Source organism: Hydractinia symbiolongicarpus, chromosome 7, assembly GCF_029227915.1.
Source record: "Hydractinia symbiolongicarpus strain clone_291-10 chromosome 7, HSymV2.1, whole genome shotgun sequence".
In the NCBI taxonomy this organism is placed as follows: Eukaryota; Metazoa; Cnidaria; class Hydrozoa; order Anthoathecata; family Hydractiniidae; genus Hydractinia; species Hydractinia symbiolongicarpus.
Window position 1 is genome coordinate 17,192,996 of NC_079881.1, and position 17,225 is coordinate 17,210,220.

Consider the following 17,225-nt stretch of genomic DNA (forward strand, 5'->3'; position numbering starts at 1 on the left):
AAATACTATGGTATAAATACCTTCTCCCAAAATAATTTTGTACTGCCTATCAGGATAGATATTTTCTATGTTTATATTACCAAGACTCGAGTATACAACTAAATCACAAAATTCAGCTTCTGTTGTTGAAATTTTTAATTGTATTTGGAAATATCACGGATGTGTTTTTTAAGAATAAATAAAACTGAAACACTATCTTTTTGTTTTTTGTTGGCCTGTCCTTTTTTAATCTCATTTTAGGGTTCGCAATTGTCTACTTTGATGTTGTATCATTTTCCACTGTCTACTTTCAGGTGTACTGCTAGATTCAGCTTTAAGCTATCGCGTATTCTGGCTATCAATTTACTCTTACTACCACCTCTCTTTCAGAACATTTCAGCAATCTTCTTAGCTCTGCTACTGAATAATATTCTGGGTGTTTATTCAAAACAGCACCAGGAATATCCTTTTCTCACAATTGGACAGTAGTCTTAACATCTAAAGCCACATGATTTTCAGCCATTCTTTTTGTTGCTTTTTTTTTGTCTGCAAATTAATCTTACAATGCTTTGTATAAATTACTTCTTCATAATTATGGCGTTTACGCAACAAAGTGCTGGTTTATTTTTTTGTAATTTTTCCAAGTCAATGTTTAAATGGACCATGGGTTACCTAGTTCGTAACTAACGAGATTCTTTAAAAGGCGAACACCTCTAATTAGAGGACAAACTGTAGTTACAGTAAATTTCGCTTAAAATAAGCAAAAAAGCATACTAATCGTGATGGTAATATCACCTAAGAGCAATAACAATATCACCTAAGGGGATTACTTGAGGACACAATTAGCATATCTTTTACAACTTCACACCACGTAATGTATTTACAGAGTTGTCCTCTTTAGACGGTTTACACTTTAGCGGGATATCACTGTACTTTTCGCTTGTCGTAGACATGCTGAAGAGCCCAGTTGTCGGGCGAAACAGTCTTAAAATGACATTGCACTCATAAAAACAATTTAAGTTGTCATTGTTTTTTAAGTATATTCGCAGAGCTGCTGTGTTTGTGTAAGCATTGATTTTTAATCTATAAAACCTAACACGTCTCTGTTTGAGCTTTTTTGTCCCCTTTTTATCCCATTTTAGGTTTACAAAGTCCATTTCAGCGGAATCCCTACTATGAATTAATTTTGTTTCCATCTTTGTGAGTGCTGAATTATTTATAATTCAGTATTTTTACACATTTGCCAAACGGAGGGTTAAATTAAAAAACAATGCCATATACTTCTCTTTGATGTGAAGTTCACGGGTCATTGTGCACAAAATAATTAAACAAAAAAAGTTGAAGATTAAAATAGCAAGAAACATATTTATTATTTTATACACTACTGAAATTACTGAATAAATTCGGAAGTAAAGATAAAGAAAGTAAGGATTCGGGAATAAATATAAGCCACCATATTGCGGATTCAATTTGTTGATGTATGTTTCCGGTCTGTATATTGTTGTTGATGGTCATAACAGATATTTCTTAAGTTCGAAGAAGTTCAAACGAAGGTTATAAAATGCTGTTACTATTATAGTACGTAAAATATTCTTGGTTATCTCAAGCCAAAAATCTTATTTTTGATGTTTACTGGTAGGTAAATCCAAAACCCACTTATTTTCACTTCATACAGCCATGAAAATTCTGTAAAAATGATGCTAGCAAGAGATATAGACACTAAGTTGGGAAATACAGTTATTAATTTGTTAATATAGTTGTTGCCTTGGTAGATTTAAGGATTTAGAAATTTATTAATTTTTCTCTCGCTTAAATGTTATTTTCTGGCTGCCACAAAATAATTTTGGATCACCTCTTCTTCAACGACTAGCTTTTGTAGTATATTTTGACTCATAATGACATAAAATATTTCGAAACATGACTTACTTCAAGCAACGCTTATTTTGTCTCAAAATCTTTATGAAACTTGTGCTGTTTCGATCATTTTAACAATTTAAAACGATACTAAATGGGTAAGCGGAAGTATTAATGACTTTCTGCACTAGACTGTTGTATGAATCGTGACAATTACGACTTTTTATCAAGCAAAAAAGTAATGGACTCCTACATTCAAAAAATGTCTCGAGGCGGAAGCTGCGGGATTCGTAGTGGAACCTAGAAAGCTAAGCAAAGATCAAGATATCTGTCTTATCATTGAGTTATATTTACCGTAGCTTACATCACTAAGGGTGGATTGTGTAGAACATTAAGCAGACCTACAAAAATGTATGAAATTCTTTAAGGGATATACTATGTATATTTATTACTCTGCATCCTCGCTCACTCTGGATAACAATGTGTAATAACCAGACCACGCAGAAGGCCAAACTACAAGAAATTATACCCATGATTTTTGAAAGATATGGACAACCTGTTAAAGGATAATTACTTTTTCTGATTTTCTACTTTCTGATGTTGTTTTCCAAAAATAGGTATATTATTCTTTAAAAAAAATTTGTTGTTGCTCCATGTGACTTTAAATGCAATAAATTGCTATGTTTCTGTGCAAAATATTAAAGAAAATAGTTACTTGGTCAAAAAAAATTTTTACACGCAAACTTGATTCAATAGCAACGTAGAATAAATTATGGGAAAACATTTTTTCTGTCGTTTTCAGTTACATTTAAATGTCAATATAAAATCCAAGATGATTTAGGATGTTTTTTGATCCGCTTCGCTTCTTACTTTCCTTCCCTCGGCCTTCGTGTAAAGTCAAGCGGAGGACCAAAATCAAATATCAACTGCTTGTTTTGGGGTCTTTTTGATAGACATTTTTCAATTTTCATTCTAGAACCAGTCGGTGGCCCATGGATAAATTCAAGGGGTTCGCCCGTCCTTTATTTACTGCATTTCGTGTGTCTCACTACTGCAATTACCATTTTGCGTGACGGACGTATATAGGTATTATAATATACCTTCGATCTAGTGCACTTTAGAATTTTTTTGTCTTGCGTAAAGTGTTTTCGGTTTTAAAAGGGACATTAGACTTAGTTCCCTAAACACGTAACACGATCAGCTTTTTGAAAAAAGGTGTTCTACGAAATAATAATTTTATAAGGCGTTATTGTTGACAGGGGAACTTCTACCGCAGGATTTCTAACTTTATAATCACATTATTGCTGTATTTACTGAAGAGGTTATTATAAGTAAGAGTGGAACAAAAAGATAAAGAAAATGAGTTAAAAATGTAGCGGTACAAACTACGACAAAAGTTAAAGTAAAACCCTATTTCATTTTTTTGAATTTTATATGAAAAATCCAAAAAGAAATGCTTGACGTAGTTTGATTAGTCCTGAGGAAGACAAAATGGATTCTGCTATGTTAAATTGACAAATTAATAAGGAGAGTTTCAAGTTATTACTTCTAATTTTGTGAATTTTAGTCTGTGGTGGTCATGTTGTTCTTTGAAATCAAACATTTTATTTTAACTCCCAAGACATATGAAGTCAGTGTAAGTGTCAAGACCGTCTCCTAAATACGTAGGAACATAAAAGGCATTACTATTACCCGTGATGCAACAAAACATAGCATAAACACGGAAAATAAATGCGTAGGAACGTAAAACTTTGAAAGGTGAGTTTCCATCCTTTGTTGTGCTCGTACATTCGAAATACGAAAATTTTTCATAAATTTAATAATTATATAAGTTGAGATTACACCAATAGGAAAAAGGCAAAAAAAAATTTTTTTTCAGGAGAGCTTCTACGATCTTTACAACTCGTTTTTGCAAGGGCCATTAAACAAACCGCAATATATTTTTCGTTCATGGAAATAAATCTTTGCAAAGATATTTGAAAAAACGTATTTTTGAAATTTATAAAATGCATTTCATACATTCTAAAAAAACACTAACTTAAGCTTAAAAACATGTATTTAAATCTTTTTAATGTTACACTGTCATTCTATCAGGAACTATGTTTGGTATTTCTCCATTTGACAATTATGTGGACCTAACATAACAAAAGTTTGGTATAGTTGTGATGTAATTTGCTTCGCAATTACGAGTTATGTAGTTACCTTAGTCAACAGTGCGGACATGATTAGTAAGTCTCTAGCGCAGCTACGAATGAACCTATATAATGTGAGGGAAATTGGATACGTATATATTGCAATGACGATAACAAGGTACGCATTTATATCAAAAGACCAACATTGATAACAGCATTTCAAACACTGAAGTAGCTATCCTGTATAAATATGTGAAATGCCACCAACACTACGACAAGACAATTATCAGATAACATGTTTACAACCCCTTCTGTAATTTGAAATGTTTGAAGAGTTCAACGGAAACAAACAAAGTTGAAACAAAACAGAAATAATTTATTTGTGTTTTTTCTATGACCACAACAGATGTGCAAAACCTGTTGTGTAAAAATTTATGTAAAGGATAATATGAAGATCTAGCTTTTATATAAAAAAAATTACAATTGATATAAGCATTTGAAATGGCAGCCTAAAAAATACAAAAACACAATAAAAAATTTAGACATTATTTACTTAATCCGTATATTCAATAAACTCTTTTTTTTCTCTTTGATATTTTTATGCAAATAATGCAACAGGGCTCGTCCCTTTTGCTCCAACAGCACCAATCCATCCAGCGATGTAACTCCATCCAAAGTAAGAATCTGGACCACGTTTTTTTTTATCGCTATAAATTATCAAAGCAATAGCCATGCAGACTGCAGCAGCGAAAAAGAATATAGATGCAATTTGAATTTATCAGAAATCATTCCTAAAATCGACATTATTATACCGCCAGCAGCCACTAACCATGATACAATGGCGAACGCACGAATTGATATCATCCAACCTGCAACTTCTAAACCATTTTGATCACCGTAGTCATCAGTGGAAATACATGTGCTTCTGCATATTTTCTATAATCCAGATTCCCAAAAGTAAAATGCTTATTAAAAATCCAGTTGTTTCCACCAGTACATGCTGCAAGAAGAACAAACGCACCAATGCTACCAATGAGCAGGAGAACTTTTTTTACGCCCATATTAACAATGAACTAAAACACAAATCGAAGTAAAGGTTTTATTTAGGTAAAGAAAATATCCATAAAGGGTAAAAACTTTGCGAAGAAAAGGTTGTTTATTCGTTGTTGTTGTTGCTGTTCTATTTAAATCTTTTGTAGAAGCCTAATTTTTTCTCCCTTCTTTTAAATAAAAATAAAAAATAAAAAATACGCATTCTTGCTGCGTTGGATTTGTACTTTCTTATATTATCTTTACATAAATAATGGTATACTTACAATTCTTGTCCAACCTTCAACTGACAAGCTTAAAACAAGAAATATAGTCGTGAGATTTAATTTTAATACGCCTGGCCGCGGCATGTTCAAAGTTCTATTTCAAACTCGATCAAGAGAGAATTACGTAAATACTTTAGGCAAGTCTAGTGGTTATTTTTTTTGCCCACGGATCACGTATATGTATTTAAGATTATTGCATAATATATTTAAGCAGATGATTATGCAGAAAATTATTCAGAAACTTGTAGTTATAGCATAAACATTACATATTTGTGTTCCTGATATAAAGAATATGCAGTTGTGTGCCGTTTTGTTTATGTAAACTTTGCATCAAAAAATAAACGATATAACTAGATACGTGATGTAAATGTGAAGGCTAGTTTACACTGCTACAGTACATTATGCACAATTAATTGTACACAATTGTATTTATTTGCACAATATATTGGCCAAATGTAAACCAGGCGTACAATATATTGTGACATTAAAACTCGTAATTAGTTTCGACTCAATGAGTCCGTTTAAAAAATGAAAAATTCGCTATTAAGAAAAGATAATATAGTTAAAAAAAAAATTTCAGTGACTTTTGCACTATCCTTTCACCCCTACGGCCTTGCCTTTTTAACTACCAGAATGCATGCGGGTGTACAAAATCTTGCAAATGTTTGTAAAAATTTGGAAGTCGTGCTTTCTTACTAACTGGAATAGACCTTTCCCGAATTTCCTAATTATGCCAAACTCAATTAAAGAGGTCGATACTAAAAATGATTTGTTTGTTTATAAAATGCTCACTAATTCGTGTTACTAGCATTTCTATTTGGTATGTTTAAAATTTCTACTCTGCGAAAAAATTGTTTATTCGTAGATGTTGTTCCATTTAAATGTGTTTTCTGCTTTATTATCTTCCCCTCTCATGTAATTATCTAAGTTTAATTGTTAATGTAAGAACTAATCGGTTGAGTTAACTTGGAGCAAAACATTTCAATAAGAACCTGTAAAATCCTTCGAAAATTTATAATCAAGCTGAAGGTTAGTCAAAGAAAATTATTTGTCGGGAATTACAGGGCATCTTGTATCTCTTCCAACATTCGGAACGGCGATACGAATAGGACCCTGGTTCTGTTCACGTGATTATTTTAAAACCCAGAATCTGGGTTGTGATAATTATTAAGATTCTTCTTGATAACCTAAGTGTTCCTTTAAAGTCGCCTAATCACCCGTGTGAAAAAAGATTAACGTATACATATGTTTATTTTAAAGTCCAGGACGAGTTAAAACTATCCTGAAAATTTGAATATCTAAAAGACAATACTTTCTCCATAAGAAAGTGACTAACTGTTCCAACAAAAGACCATTATAAAATTAAGGCGAAAGCGAGGCGAAGCTGTTTTTCGAAACAACATCAAGAAGCCTGATTTGGGTAAGTTAAAAAGTTTAATTCATAAAAACAAAGAAACTTTCATCGTTTTATCATAGTCGGAACTTTATTGATATCTCTTTAATAATAACTGTCGTCTTTCTGTTTCTGCACAACATGGCATCCTAAGTAGCGAGGCGGACGGAAAACCTGCGCGCCCCTGCAGCTTTATTTCGGATCCTCGAAAGAACCCGTTTTTACCGGCTTTGTTTCACGAGACTCCATTTTCACTAATGACCAATCTAAGTGCTTCGCGGCCCCAACATGCCGACGGTAGGAAACATGCTACCCCTGCGAAGGCCATTTTGGTTTGGAAGTGATGGTGTGAAGTTTGTAGGTTTCCTTTCAATCCTCCTTATTTCTTCTGAGTACTCTTTATCCTATAGGATTATTTAGTTTTCACATGTTAAGGTGAATATTTCATCACGTTTTCTAGCTACGTATAAATCTTAAATTCAGTTTGGCTGCAACACAATTCTTAACAATTCTTATGCTAAGCTAAAGGCAGTTGGCAGCGACCACTTTAATTACTATTTTAAAAATTTATTCTGCAAAATAAAATTGCTGAGTAATTTTTTAAAATGAACCGGGCTGATTTCTTTTAACCCTGAAGCGATAAGGACTTTTGAAAAATAATAGTACCCCTATGCTTATGTATAACACGATTCACCTGTTAAGCGCTCAGCCTGGTGTTAACAACAACAGTTTTTTATTTAATCTGTTGTGATAGAATGTTTTTACCAGCAACAAACGTTCAACCCGGTGTTAACAACAGGGTGTTTTTTGTGTTTTTTATTTACATTGAAGTTGCGATAAGTTTTTTTTGGAGAAGGCTATTACGGCTATAACGCATGTGTGACACCATTTACCTGTACTAAGTGCTCAGTCCGGTGTCATGATTAATTTGTTAAGGTTTATTGAAACTTAATCCGCAAAATAAAATAATATATATTGACTAACTTTTTTTGGTATGACTGGGTAACAACAGGTTGTAAACTGTGTCTTTATTTTGTCTAAATTTGCATCAAAGTTACATATATAACTTTTTAAAAATACATTACAACCGAAACACTATAATGTTGTGTGAGCTTTACTCAATTCAGGACATATTCTACATACCTGCACTAAAGACTCTCATTATGGAGTTTTTTCAGCCGGATGAGGTAACAACTGCATTTTTCCTGTGTTTTAACTAAGTTTTTGTTGAAAAGGGTATTATGCGTTCTTGGCCCGCTGTCATAATAAAGTTAATAAACTTTCACAGAATCTTTTTCCGCAAAATAAAATAATATTGCCTGATTGTTTTCGTTATGACGGAGTAACAACAGTTTGTAAATCTTGTCATATTGCCAACCTGGTGCATACCAAGTGGCCAACTTGGTATACACACTATGAACAATAACAGCACACTTTTGTAAATATTAAGTTAGAGAAGATTACGCTCTGAATATAAAACTGTCGACGAGTATTCAAGCAGTATAATTTACATTATGGCAGTTGCTAATCTAACTATTCCTAATTTTCCACAATTCCATACCAACGACGTTACCACAAGCGCAACAAGATGGCTAAAATACAAAAAAAGATTCAAGAATTTATGTGTGGCGCTCAATGTTGAGGATGATAAGCAAAAACTGGCTATGTTATTGAATTACGTTGGGGAAGAAGTATACGATATTTACGATAGTTTATTAGTTCCTGGCACCGATGAAACACAAGATAGCGCATTTGAATTATTTGACACACATTTCAAAACGAAAACGAACGTAAGCTATGAAATTTATATATATAGATCAATGATACAGCGTGAAGAAGAAACCATCCAACAATATTTTATCAGACTGAAGCAACAAGCCCAAAAATGTGAATTTGGAGCAGCACTCGATACCGAGCTAAAACGTCCACTCGAACTCTCAACGACAAGTAACAAACTGAGAAGATACTCATTCAGAAATCCTACCTTAACTCTAGCACAGTTCCTAGTTTACGCAAAAACATTAGAAGTCACAAACACCCAAGCAATTTTAGGGAAAAAAGCGACCAAAAGGATATTACACAAATCAAACAGGAAGAACTCAACCGCATCGACCGATCAAAGGAAACCACACCGGGTAAGAAAAACTTTAATCTGCATAGACAATCTTCAAAAATATGCTTTTACTGCGGTGGCGAATATCCACACCAAAATAAATGCCCAGCAACTAGTAAAACCTGTAATAATCGGACATTTTGCGAGAGTGTGTCGCTCCACAAGCGCAAGCTTGTACCACAGCTATTCTAGACGCAACCCCAGGCAACTAAACAACGTCGATGTCAATACGTCCGATGAAGAGCCAGTCGCCCGGTTGTTTTTAATCCACTCTCCTGTTTTCAGCATTGCCAAGTTCCATTGCCGGGTAAAAATCAAAAAATTTCCTGTCAGTGTTCTGATGGATTCCAGGTCTGCAATAAATGTTTTAAACATGACTACTTTTAACGCTATTAATAGACAGTTCAATGGAAAGTTGAGACTGAGAAAAAACAGATACGAAAATTATCACATACGAGGCGGAAGAACCAATAATATCGCTGAAAGGGGTTGTCACGATGTTAGTGGAATCAGGTCGGAAATTTCTAACAACAGAATTTATGTTGTTGACACTCATCACAGAAATTTATTATCAGGCGAAAGTGCGCTCAGTTTGCAGTTAATCCAGTTGGCACCAGTTGCAAACATCAAAGAAATTCAGCACATTTCAAAAGATCAAAAGCCACCTGAGAATGTACCGAAGCTCCAATCTCTAGTACAGCAGTATCAGGACACGCTATTCAGCGGCAAAACAGGCCAACTCAAAGATCAAGAAGTGAAGTTTCACATTAACAAAAACGTAGCCCCAGTCGCTCAGAGAGAAAGAAGAATTCCATTCGCTCTACGTAAGAAAGTTCAACAAGAAATTAAACGACTCGAAGAATTAGACATCATAGAAGACGTAACTGGTAAACCCAACCCGTGGTTGAGTCAGTTAGTAGTAGTACCGAAAGCCAATACCAGCGACGTTAGGCCTAGATATCTCTAGATATGTCTAGATATGCGAAATGCTAATACCGCGATAACCCGCACAAGATACCCTACACCAACGGTCGATGATTTGCTCGCACAGCTTGAAGGAGCCACATGTTTTACCAAGCTAGACATGAATGCAGCGTTTCATCAGCTGACCTTAAATGAAGACTCAAGATACATCACCTCATTTCAAACAGAAGACAAAATCAAAAGATACAAACGACTCATGTTCGGCGCCAATTCAGCATCAGAAGAGCTTCAACATGCTTCTGAGTATCCAAGGTTACCATTTCGATTTAAAATACGTCAAGGGCGAAGACAACATCTCGGATTATTGTAGCCGTCACCCTTTCTCGAAAAGTCTTCCGTCCGAAAAAAATGAGAGATGCGTAAACTTTATCTCCGATATATCCACACCCAACGCGATCACTCTGGATCTAATAAAAACCGAAAGAAAAAGACGGATTCTTGCAATGCCTGATGACCTTAGTTTTAGAAGGTAACTGGCATATTTTAAACAAAATTGATAAACATCCACATCTTAAAAACGTCAACTCCACCCACCTGAAGTTGTTTAACAAATTCAAACAAGAACTGACAGTCACCGCTGCCGAAAGGTTATACTAAAGGGCTCCCGTATTGTACTGCCCGATTCTTTACACAAAATCTCAGTTATGCTCGCTCACTCCGGGCACTAGGGTCTAACCAAAACTAAAGCTCTAATGCGATCAAAAGTATACTTTATAGGTATGGACGAACTTATCGAAACGAGAATAACAAATTGCGTAGCATGCCAAGCCACAACATAAACAGGAAATACGAGCCCGTAAAACCAACTCCCATACCCCCCACCCTTGGCATACCGTACACGTGGACTTCCTAGGCCCACTTCCCAACGGATACTACATTTTAGTCTTTATAGATTATAAATCGAAATTCCCAGAAATCGGGTTTTTAAAAAGCACCAATTCTGCAGCCGTCATTAAACTTTTCGAAAGAACATTTAGCCTATTTGGTTACCCGAACAAGTTAGTGACAACGGACCACCATTCAAATCTTTCGAAATCCGTAAATACATGAAAAAAAAAAGAAATTACGCATCGCAAGATCACACCATATTGGCCTCAAGTCAATGGTCAGGTCGAACGCTTAATGGGACCACTGGCAAACAGTCTCAGAAAAGCCTCCATTGAAAACCGAGACTGGCAAATCGCATGCTACAACTTCCTGCTAACCTCACAGTACAACCAATTTCGCTCCGGCGGACCTGATGTTCAACCGTAAAATCAAAACGACTTTACCTGACTGGACAAATCACGTTGACGTAAATACTGAGGATTTAGCTACTGACTACATCCATAAATCGCAACGCATGTTAAACGAAGGTACACCAACGAGGCGGGAAAACACCTTCAAAATCGGCGACCAGCTACTAGAACGACTGCCCTACTGAGATAAATTTAGCACAAAATTCGATCCGCATCCATACATCATCACACAAAAAAACCACTCCATGATCACTGCAACCGCTGCCGACAACTCTCATACTATCACACAAAATAGCACACTTTAAGCCATTGCCCAAAACGGCACCACTACCACATTTTCAACAAAGAAGAGCAGATATTGAGGAAGAAGACGAAAAAAATGAAGAAGAACAACCAAGCGGAAGCAGCCACACAAACGAACCCACCCTCCTCCCACGCCCTCGAAAACAATACCCTAAGAGACGCATGAGACCAAAAGAAGAATGAAGTTAACAGAACTGCACATGACATATAAATGAAGAAAGGGGAGATGACATATTGCCAACCTGGTGCATACCAAGTGGCCACCTTGGTATGCGCAGTATGAACAACAAGAGCACACTTTTGTAAATATTGATTTAGAGAAGATTACGCTCTGAATATAAAAAATCTGTTTTAATTCAGCTTTTGTCGCGGAAAAGTTATTTTTGAAAAAAATGCTACAGTCGCAACACTAAAATTGTGTGTGCGCTCCACTTGAGTTACGACATACTGCATGCCCGTGCTAAAGCGCTCCACCTCACCGGGTTGCACAGTCAACAACAGTTACTTGTGGCTTAACCCGACGTTTCGACGCTGGGTTTCCCGGCTTCTACATTATAATACCCGTATACGTCTGTCCCTTTGTCTATCTGTCACGAAAAATGGTAGCTCAGCTGCGCATCGCTGCTTCCCTCTAACCACGCCTAAACAAACATAGTAAATGTTTCTTTCATAACCTTTTCATCGTTCTACCAAGCTTTTTATACATCTTTTTAAAGTCACGTCCCTTTTTAACACGATCTTCACCACTGCAAATAATCGACATTTTCAACCTAGCCACCCCAACCATTAATCTGGACAATTAATGCAGACTATAAATTCGGTTTATTAAACCTGTCAACCCTTTTGCGCCGGACTTTAATTTTCACTAATTAGAAATCTTATTCGTTTTACGTGTTTGCGCAACCTGGCGTTTAATTTTACGCCGTGGCTTTCATATTCATTAGAATATCGCAATCATGAGGCCATGAGGACAGATTGGTTTAACATTGCTTTACACTATCTTTTCCCAATCTTTCCCCATGTTCTTTAAAGCACTTAGCTAAACCTTAACATTTCACCCCTTTATATTTTTCATGATATTTGCTCATCACATGTTATCGCGTTCTCTAGCCATGCATAAATCTTAAACAAACCAATTTTAAGATTTTAGCTAGGAAGGTAGATTTTAAGGCAGCATTCTGCTGAAGCTAGCTAGCTATAGCTAGCCGTATTTACCCCAATTCTTTTAAAGTTTTTATTCAGTTTGGTATGTCAATATTTATTATAATGTTGGGGTTGTGGCTTTTTAGATAGCTACCTCTGGCTAAAAAGTGAAAGTAGCTAAATGCAGTTTTTAACTAGCTACAACAAATTCCTTATTTGATAGTTTTTATGATGCTAAATATAGCTACGTAACTACACATTTTAATACTGTCATGATAATAAGGCAAAGTAATTTTTTTAGCTGGACAGAGCAACAATGAGCTGTTTCCTGTGCTTTAATTTAAACAGTTGTGATAGAGTTTTGTTGGAAAATGATATACGCCTATTACTCATGTGTGACACAGTTTATCTGTAAGAAACGTTCAACCTGGGGTTAAGAACGGACTGTTTTGAGTGTTTTTTTTATTTAAATTGGAGTTGTGATAAGTTTTCTTGGGAAAAGGTTATCACGCCTCTATGCATGTGTGACACAGTTTACCTGTACTAAGTGCTCAGTCCGATGTTATGATTAATTTGTTTACGTTTACTGAAACGTCTTCTGTAAAATAAAATAATATTGACTATTTTTTTGCTATGACGGGTTAACAACAGGGTTGTACACGGTGCTAAGGGGTATTAAGCATAAATGCATGTGCAATACGGTTTAGGCCAGTGTTACCGATGTTTCCTGTGTTTTTGTTAAACCGAAGTTGCGATAAAGTTATTGCACCAACATGAATGTGCGACATTGTTTACCCGTACTAAGCGCGCTGCCCAAACTAAAATTTATTTTTGAACTTTCACCGACATACTGTATACCTGTACTAGAGAGCTACACATGAATGTGAGGCACAGTTCACGGTTTTTATCAATTGCGCCACAGAGTTTTTAAATGCTAAGTAACACTGTTACTTGTGGCTTACCCCGGTGTGTGACGCCGGGTCAACCAGGTAGTATTTAAAAAAAGCATTAGGATGGAAATGCAGCAACATATGTTCTCCCTCATTTATTAATATTTGAGTGATGACATATATCTCGTGTAAATCATGGGATGAATTGCAATTGCGGCTCTGTAGGCGGAGAGAAATTAGGGTGAGCTATTACAGTAAAGCCTTTGAACATGTTCTGGTCATAAGTTTTCAATAAAATGTTTAGAATGTTTTCTCACGTATATCTTTTTCTTTTTACAATAAAATAAGGACTTCATAAAAATGTGCCAAAAGGGTGATTACGCGCCTTTAATATACAAAATACTCAGCACTAGATTTATTTATTTCTTATTATTTAGAATTAAAAACATATTCAATAATTAAAATCGAAAGTATCACACTATAATACCTGTATACGTCTGTCTGTTAAGCAAAACAAGAGCTTCTATGATCTTGCCGCGAAATTAGTGAAAAAGGGGATTTGATTTATTTCATTTTGTTATATCATAATATTCTTTGTGTTTTTAATTTATTTATGAAAAAAAATATTTATGGTTCTCATTTTTAAAAAAATCATCAAAACAAAAAACAAAAGCAAAGCGCTGAAACATAGATCAGTGGGTATCTAGTGACTACCTGGGACCAAGATGGGTACAATTTTTCGGACTGGATTAATTTACCCGTTGTAGAACAAACGTATTAAAGACGTCATAAAAAACAAGCGTTCGTTAAATGCACAAGATCATATACATTGATCAGAGGTTTTAGCTCTATACAATAGAGGCAGCGCGACTTATTCTTCTTAATTTTTTTGGAAGTTACCTCAGTGGTTAAAAGTAACATTGATGGTAAAATGTAACTCAATTGATGGTTGGAAGTTACAAGTTGCTCATTTCGATAATATTTTGCATAGTGTTCTTATATGCTTTACTATCGTTGTCAAAACAAAACAAGTCATCAACCTTAAATGAATCCAAAGAAAGTTTTGCGAAAGCAACCTTCGAAGAGATAAAAGAGAGCCACTTGTCCCTGTTCAAGGTCTCCAAACATGGAGCTTTAAAGACATCGTCTGAAATTTGTGATTAAATTAATGGAATGTTTGAATTGCGATATACAAAAATATCACAGTTCCAAACTGTCATAGGCAAATGGGCATAAACACACTAACAGACATGATAGTATTAGTAAATAAGACTAGTTTATGCCGTGCTCAAATTCCACTTTATTTCTCCTTAAATCTATGTAACAGCGCACTCAATAAATGGGATATATTTATTTTCCTTTCCTTTCGAATCAACCGTTTCTGAACAGACGGGCTAATCATCACAAAAAATTATACCCTGATATATCGTTCGTTGAAAACACATGATGCGACATGTCTTAATCAGTGTTTCAAACTCTACACAATGCAGACAAAGGGTGAAAATTTTTTTGTGTATATTAATGGATCTGATTTCAACAAAAGTTTGAAAGTCTTACATCTTCTTAAACGTTCGTTAAAAACACATGATCCTATACATTATTTTGATCAGAGTTTCAAACTTTTCACAATACGCGTAAACGCTTAAAAAATTTGTGAATAAGGTTTTTTGTGCATCGACGGATCATTGCTGAGTTCATTAAAATTAAGATGACGAATCTTTTTCATTGCTATTCTGCCTAAGTTGATCTTCCGACAGGTCAACCAGTTAAAAGTGGTATGCAATTATATATAGCGATGAAGGTCTAACAATGCTCATAAACACGTTATTCCAAGCGAGAGTTTAAAATTTCAAAAAGGCGCATGATGTGAACAAATCAGGCGGAGTTTTATTTAGTTCAAGAAACGTAGATGTAACGTATTATCAACTTTGCATATAGAAGAGATTTGCGAACTTAATTTAAACGAACTTCAAAAATTATATTGCTTCCTTTAAAGTTACAAAATATTTTGTTAAGTAGCCAGCTAGTTTAAATTTATATTGTATTGAACTAGCTAACAGTTTGAAGGCTTTCTATTTTTACTTTGTATTTATACTATTTATTTTTTATTTATTTAAAAAATTGTTCTTTATTCGCGAAAATTAATACCTGCGAAAATATCTACCCGCGAAAATTAGGACCATTACACCTTTCCCAAGTTTCATAAATTATAATAATTATGACGTCATCTAAAATTTTATCTATGCTCTTCAAATAATGATATCATGACAAAATTACTTTTTTCGGTAACGAGTCTATTCTCAGCTCATCGTATGAAGGGTTTGAGCGTAACCTTTATTTTGCAATTGAGGCACTTAACTGAAATATTGACGAAATTAGGTTATTTGTTCTACCTTTTGATAAGGAAGAATTATATTTCTAGCAGGAAATTCGGGAAAGATCTAACTCGCATTGGACACTAATTTTTTTAACATTAATAAAAAATTGATTTTTAAAAATTTAGGTAATAACCTATCGATAACTAGCAGCCCTGAATGGCCTACCTGGGCTGAAATAATCGAACTAAGATACATTGAGTGTGGAGGAGCACGGAATATAGCTCGAGTGCTGACAACAAAGATGAATAAAAAAGAATAAAAAAGCTGCACTGAAGATGCATTGAAAAAGTAATGGTAGTGAAAATTAATTACTTAGGAGAGAAAACATAGTAAATACATTTATTAAAAACACTTTAAAAGTTTACATTCCTAGTTACAATTATTGGTTTTAAATTACTTTAAACAACTAAACAAAAACCTACAAACTTTTGCGACTTCAGCACACACAATGAATTTCGAAATATTTTCGCAATGAGCAAATTTGGGCGTGTTTTGATTTTATAAATTGGGAGATAAAGAGTGATTAGAAAATTTGGGCGTGTTTTGATTTTATAAATTGGGAGATAAAGAGTGATTAGAAAATTTGGGCGTGTTTTGATTTTATAAATTAGGAGGAGTAATTAGAAAAGATTGCAAAGTCTTTCTGAATAATTGTAAATAATGTGTTGAATTCTATTACGAGAAAAAAATTATTTAGAATGAATCCAGATTGTATATTTTAATCAGAACTTTACCAGAATTAGACCACTTAAAACAGACTTTGCGATTTTGCGATTGAAGGGGGACACACGTGAAATAAATTTGCCGGAAAAAAGTGTCGCTAAAATCTTTGCTTCCATGGTAATAATTAGAACGGACTCCGTCAGCCGCTAACTCAACAAGCAAGTACGTTGAGTATACCAGATGTTATTTTGTGGCTAGGTCATGTCATCAGTTGGGTTACAGTGGATGGAATGAACTCCATAATATCCAGAGTTTTTGTGATAAAAGTGTAACTCGCTTTTTTCTGTATGAAGGAACTTTAATCTGGTTACTTATGTCATCCTCTGCAAGTTATCAGCAACAAAGAAGCACTTTCAATGAATTTTCTTGAATGCGACTTTGATGCGCGTTAATTCTTGACTATTTTTGGGTTTATCATCAAACAAGAACGTTCCAAACAGCTAACTCCGTACCTGCACTGGTTAACAAATGTCTACCATCGCAGGAAAATCGAATGTTGTTAACAGAGTCAGTGTGACCAAGAAAGTCTTGGAAAGTATCAGCTTCGATGTCGATCAATTTTGCTAAGCGATCTAAGAGGAAAGAAGTAAAGAAATTAAATAAAATTAAAAATAAAAATAAATTAAATTAAAGTAAAGGAAGGAACGAAAAAAACATTTAAACATCAAAAAAAACGAAAATAACAACACAATGTGAACCATAAGCGAAATGGAAGCGAATGTCAGCATACATGTGCAAAGGTTTTGTTAATAAGGGTTTATTAGTTTTGGGATTCGTAA

At 34.6% G+C, this 17,225-nt stretch overlaps 1 protein-coding gene across 3 annotated transcripts in view; it reads right to left on the minus strand.

Annotated features, from left to right (window-relative positions):
• Positions 1-16,035: 16,035 nt before the first annotated feature.
• Positions 16,036-17,225, minus strand: part of LOC130648398 (WD repeat-containing protein 90-like) — a 33,803-nt gene continuing 32,613 nt past the window's right edge. For all 3 annotated transcript variants that reach the window (XM_057454446.1, XM_057454445.1, XM_057454444.1), the window contains one exon: positions 16,036-17,018. In XM_057454446.1, coding sequence (XP_057310429.1) covers positions 16,864-17,018 — 155 coding nt within the window. In that variant the 3' untranslated portion in view covers positions 16,036-16,863. The remainder of the gene's footprint in view (positions 17,019-17,225) is intronic.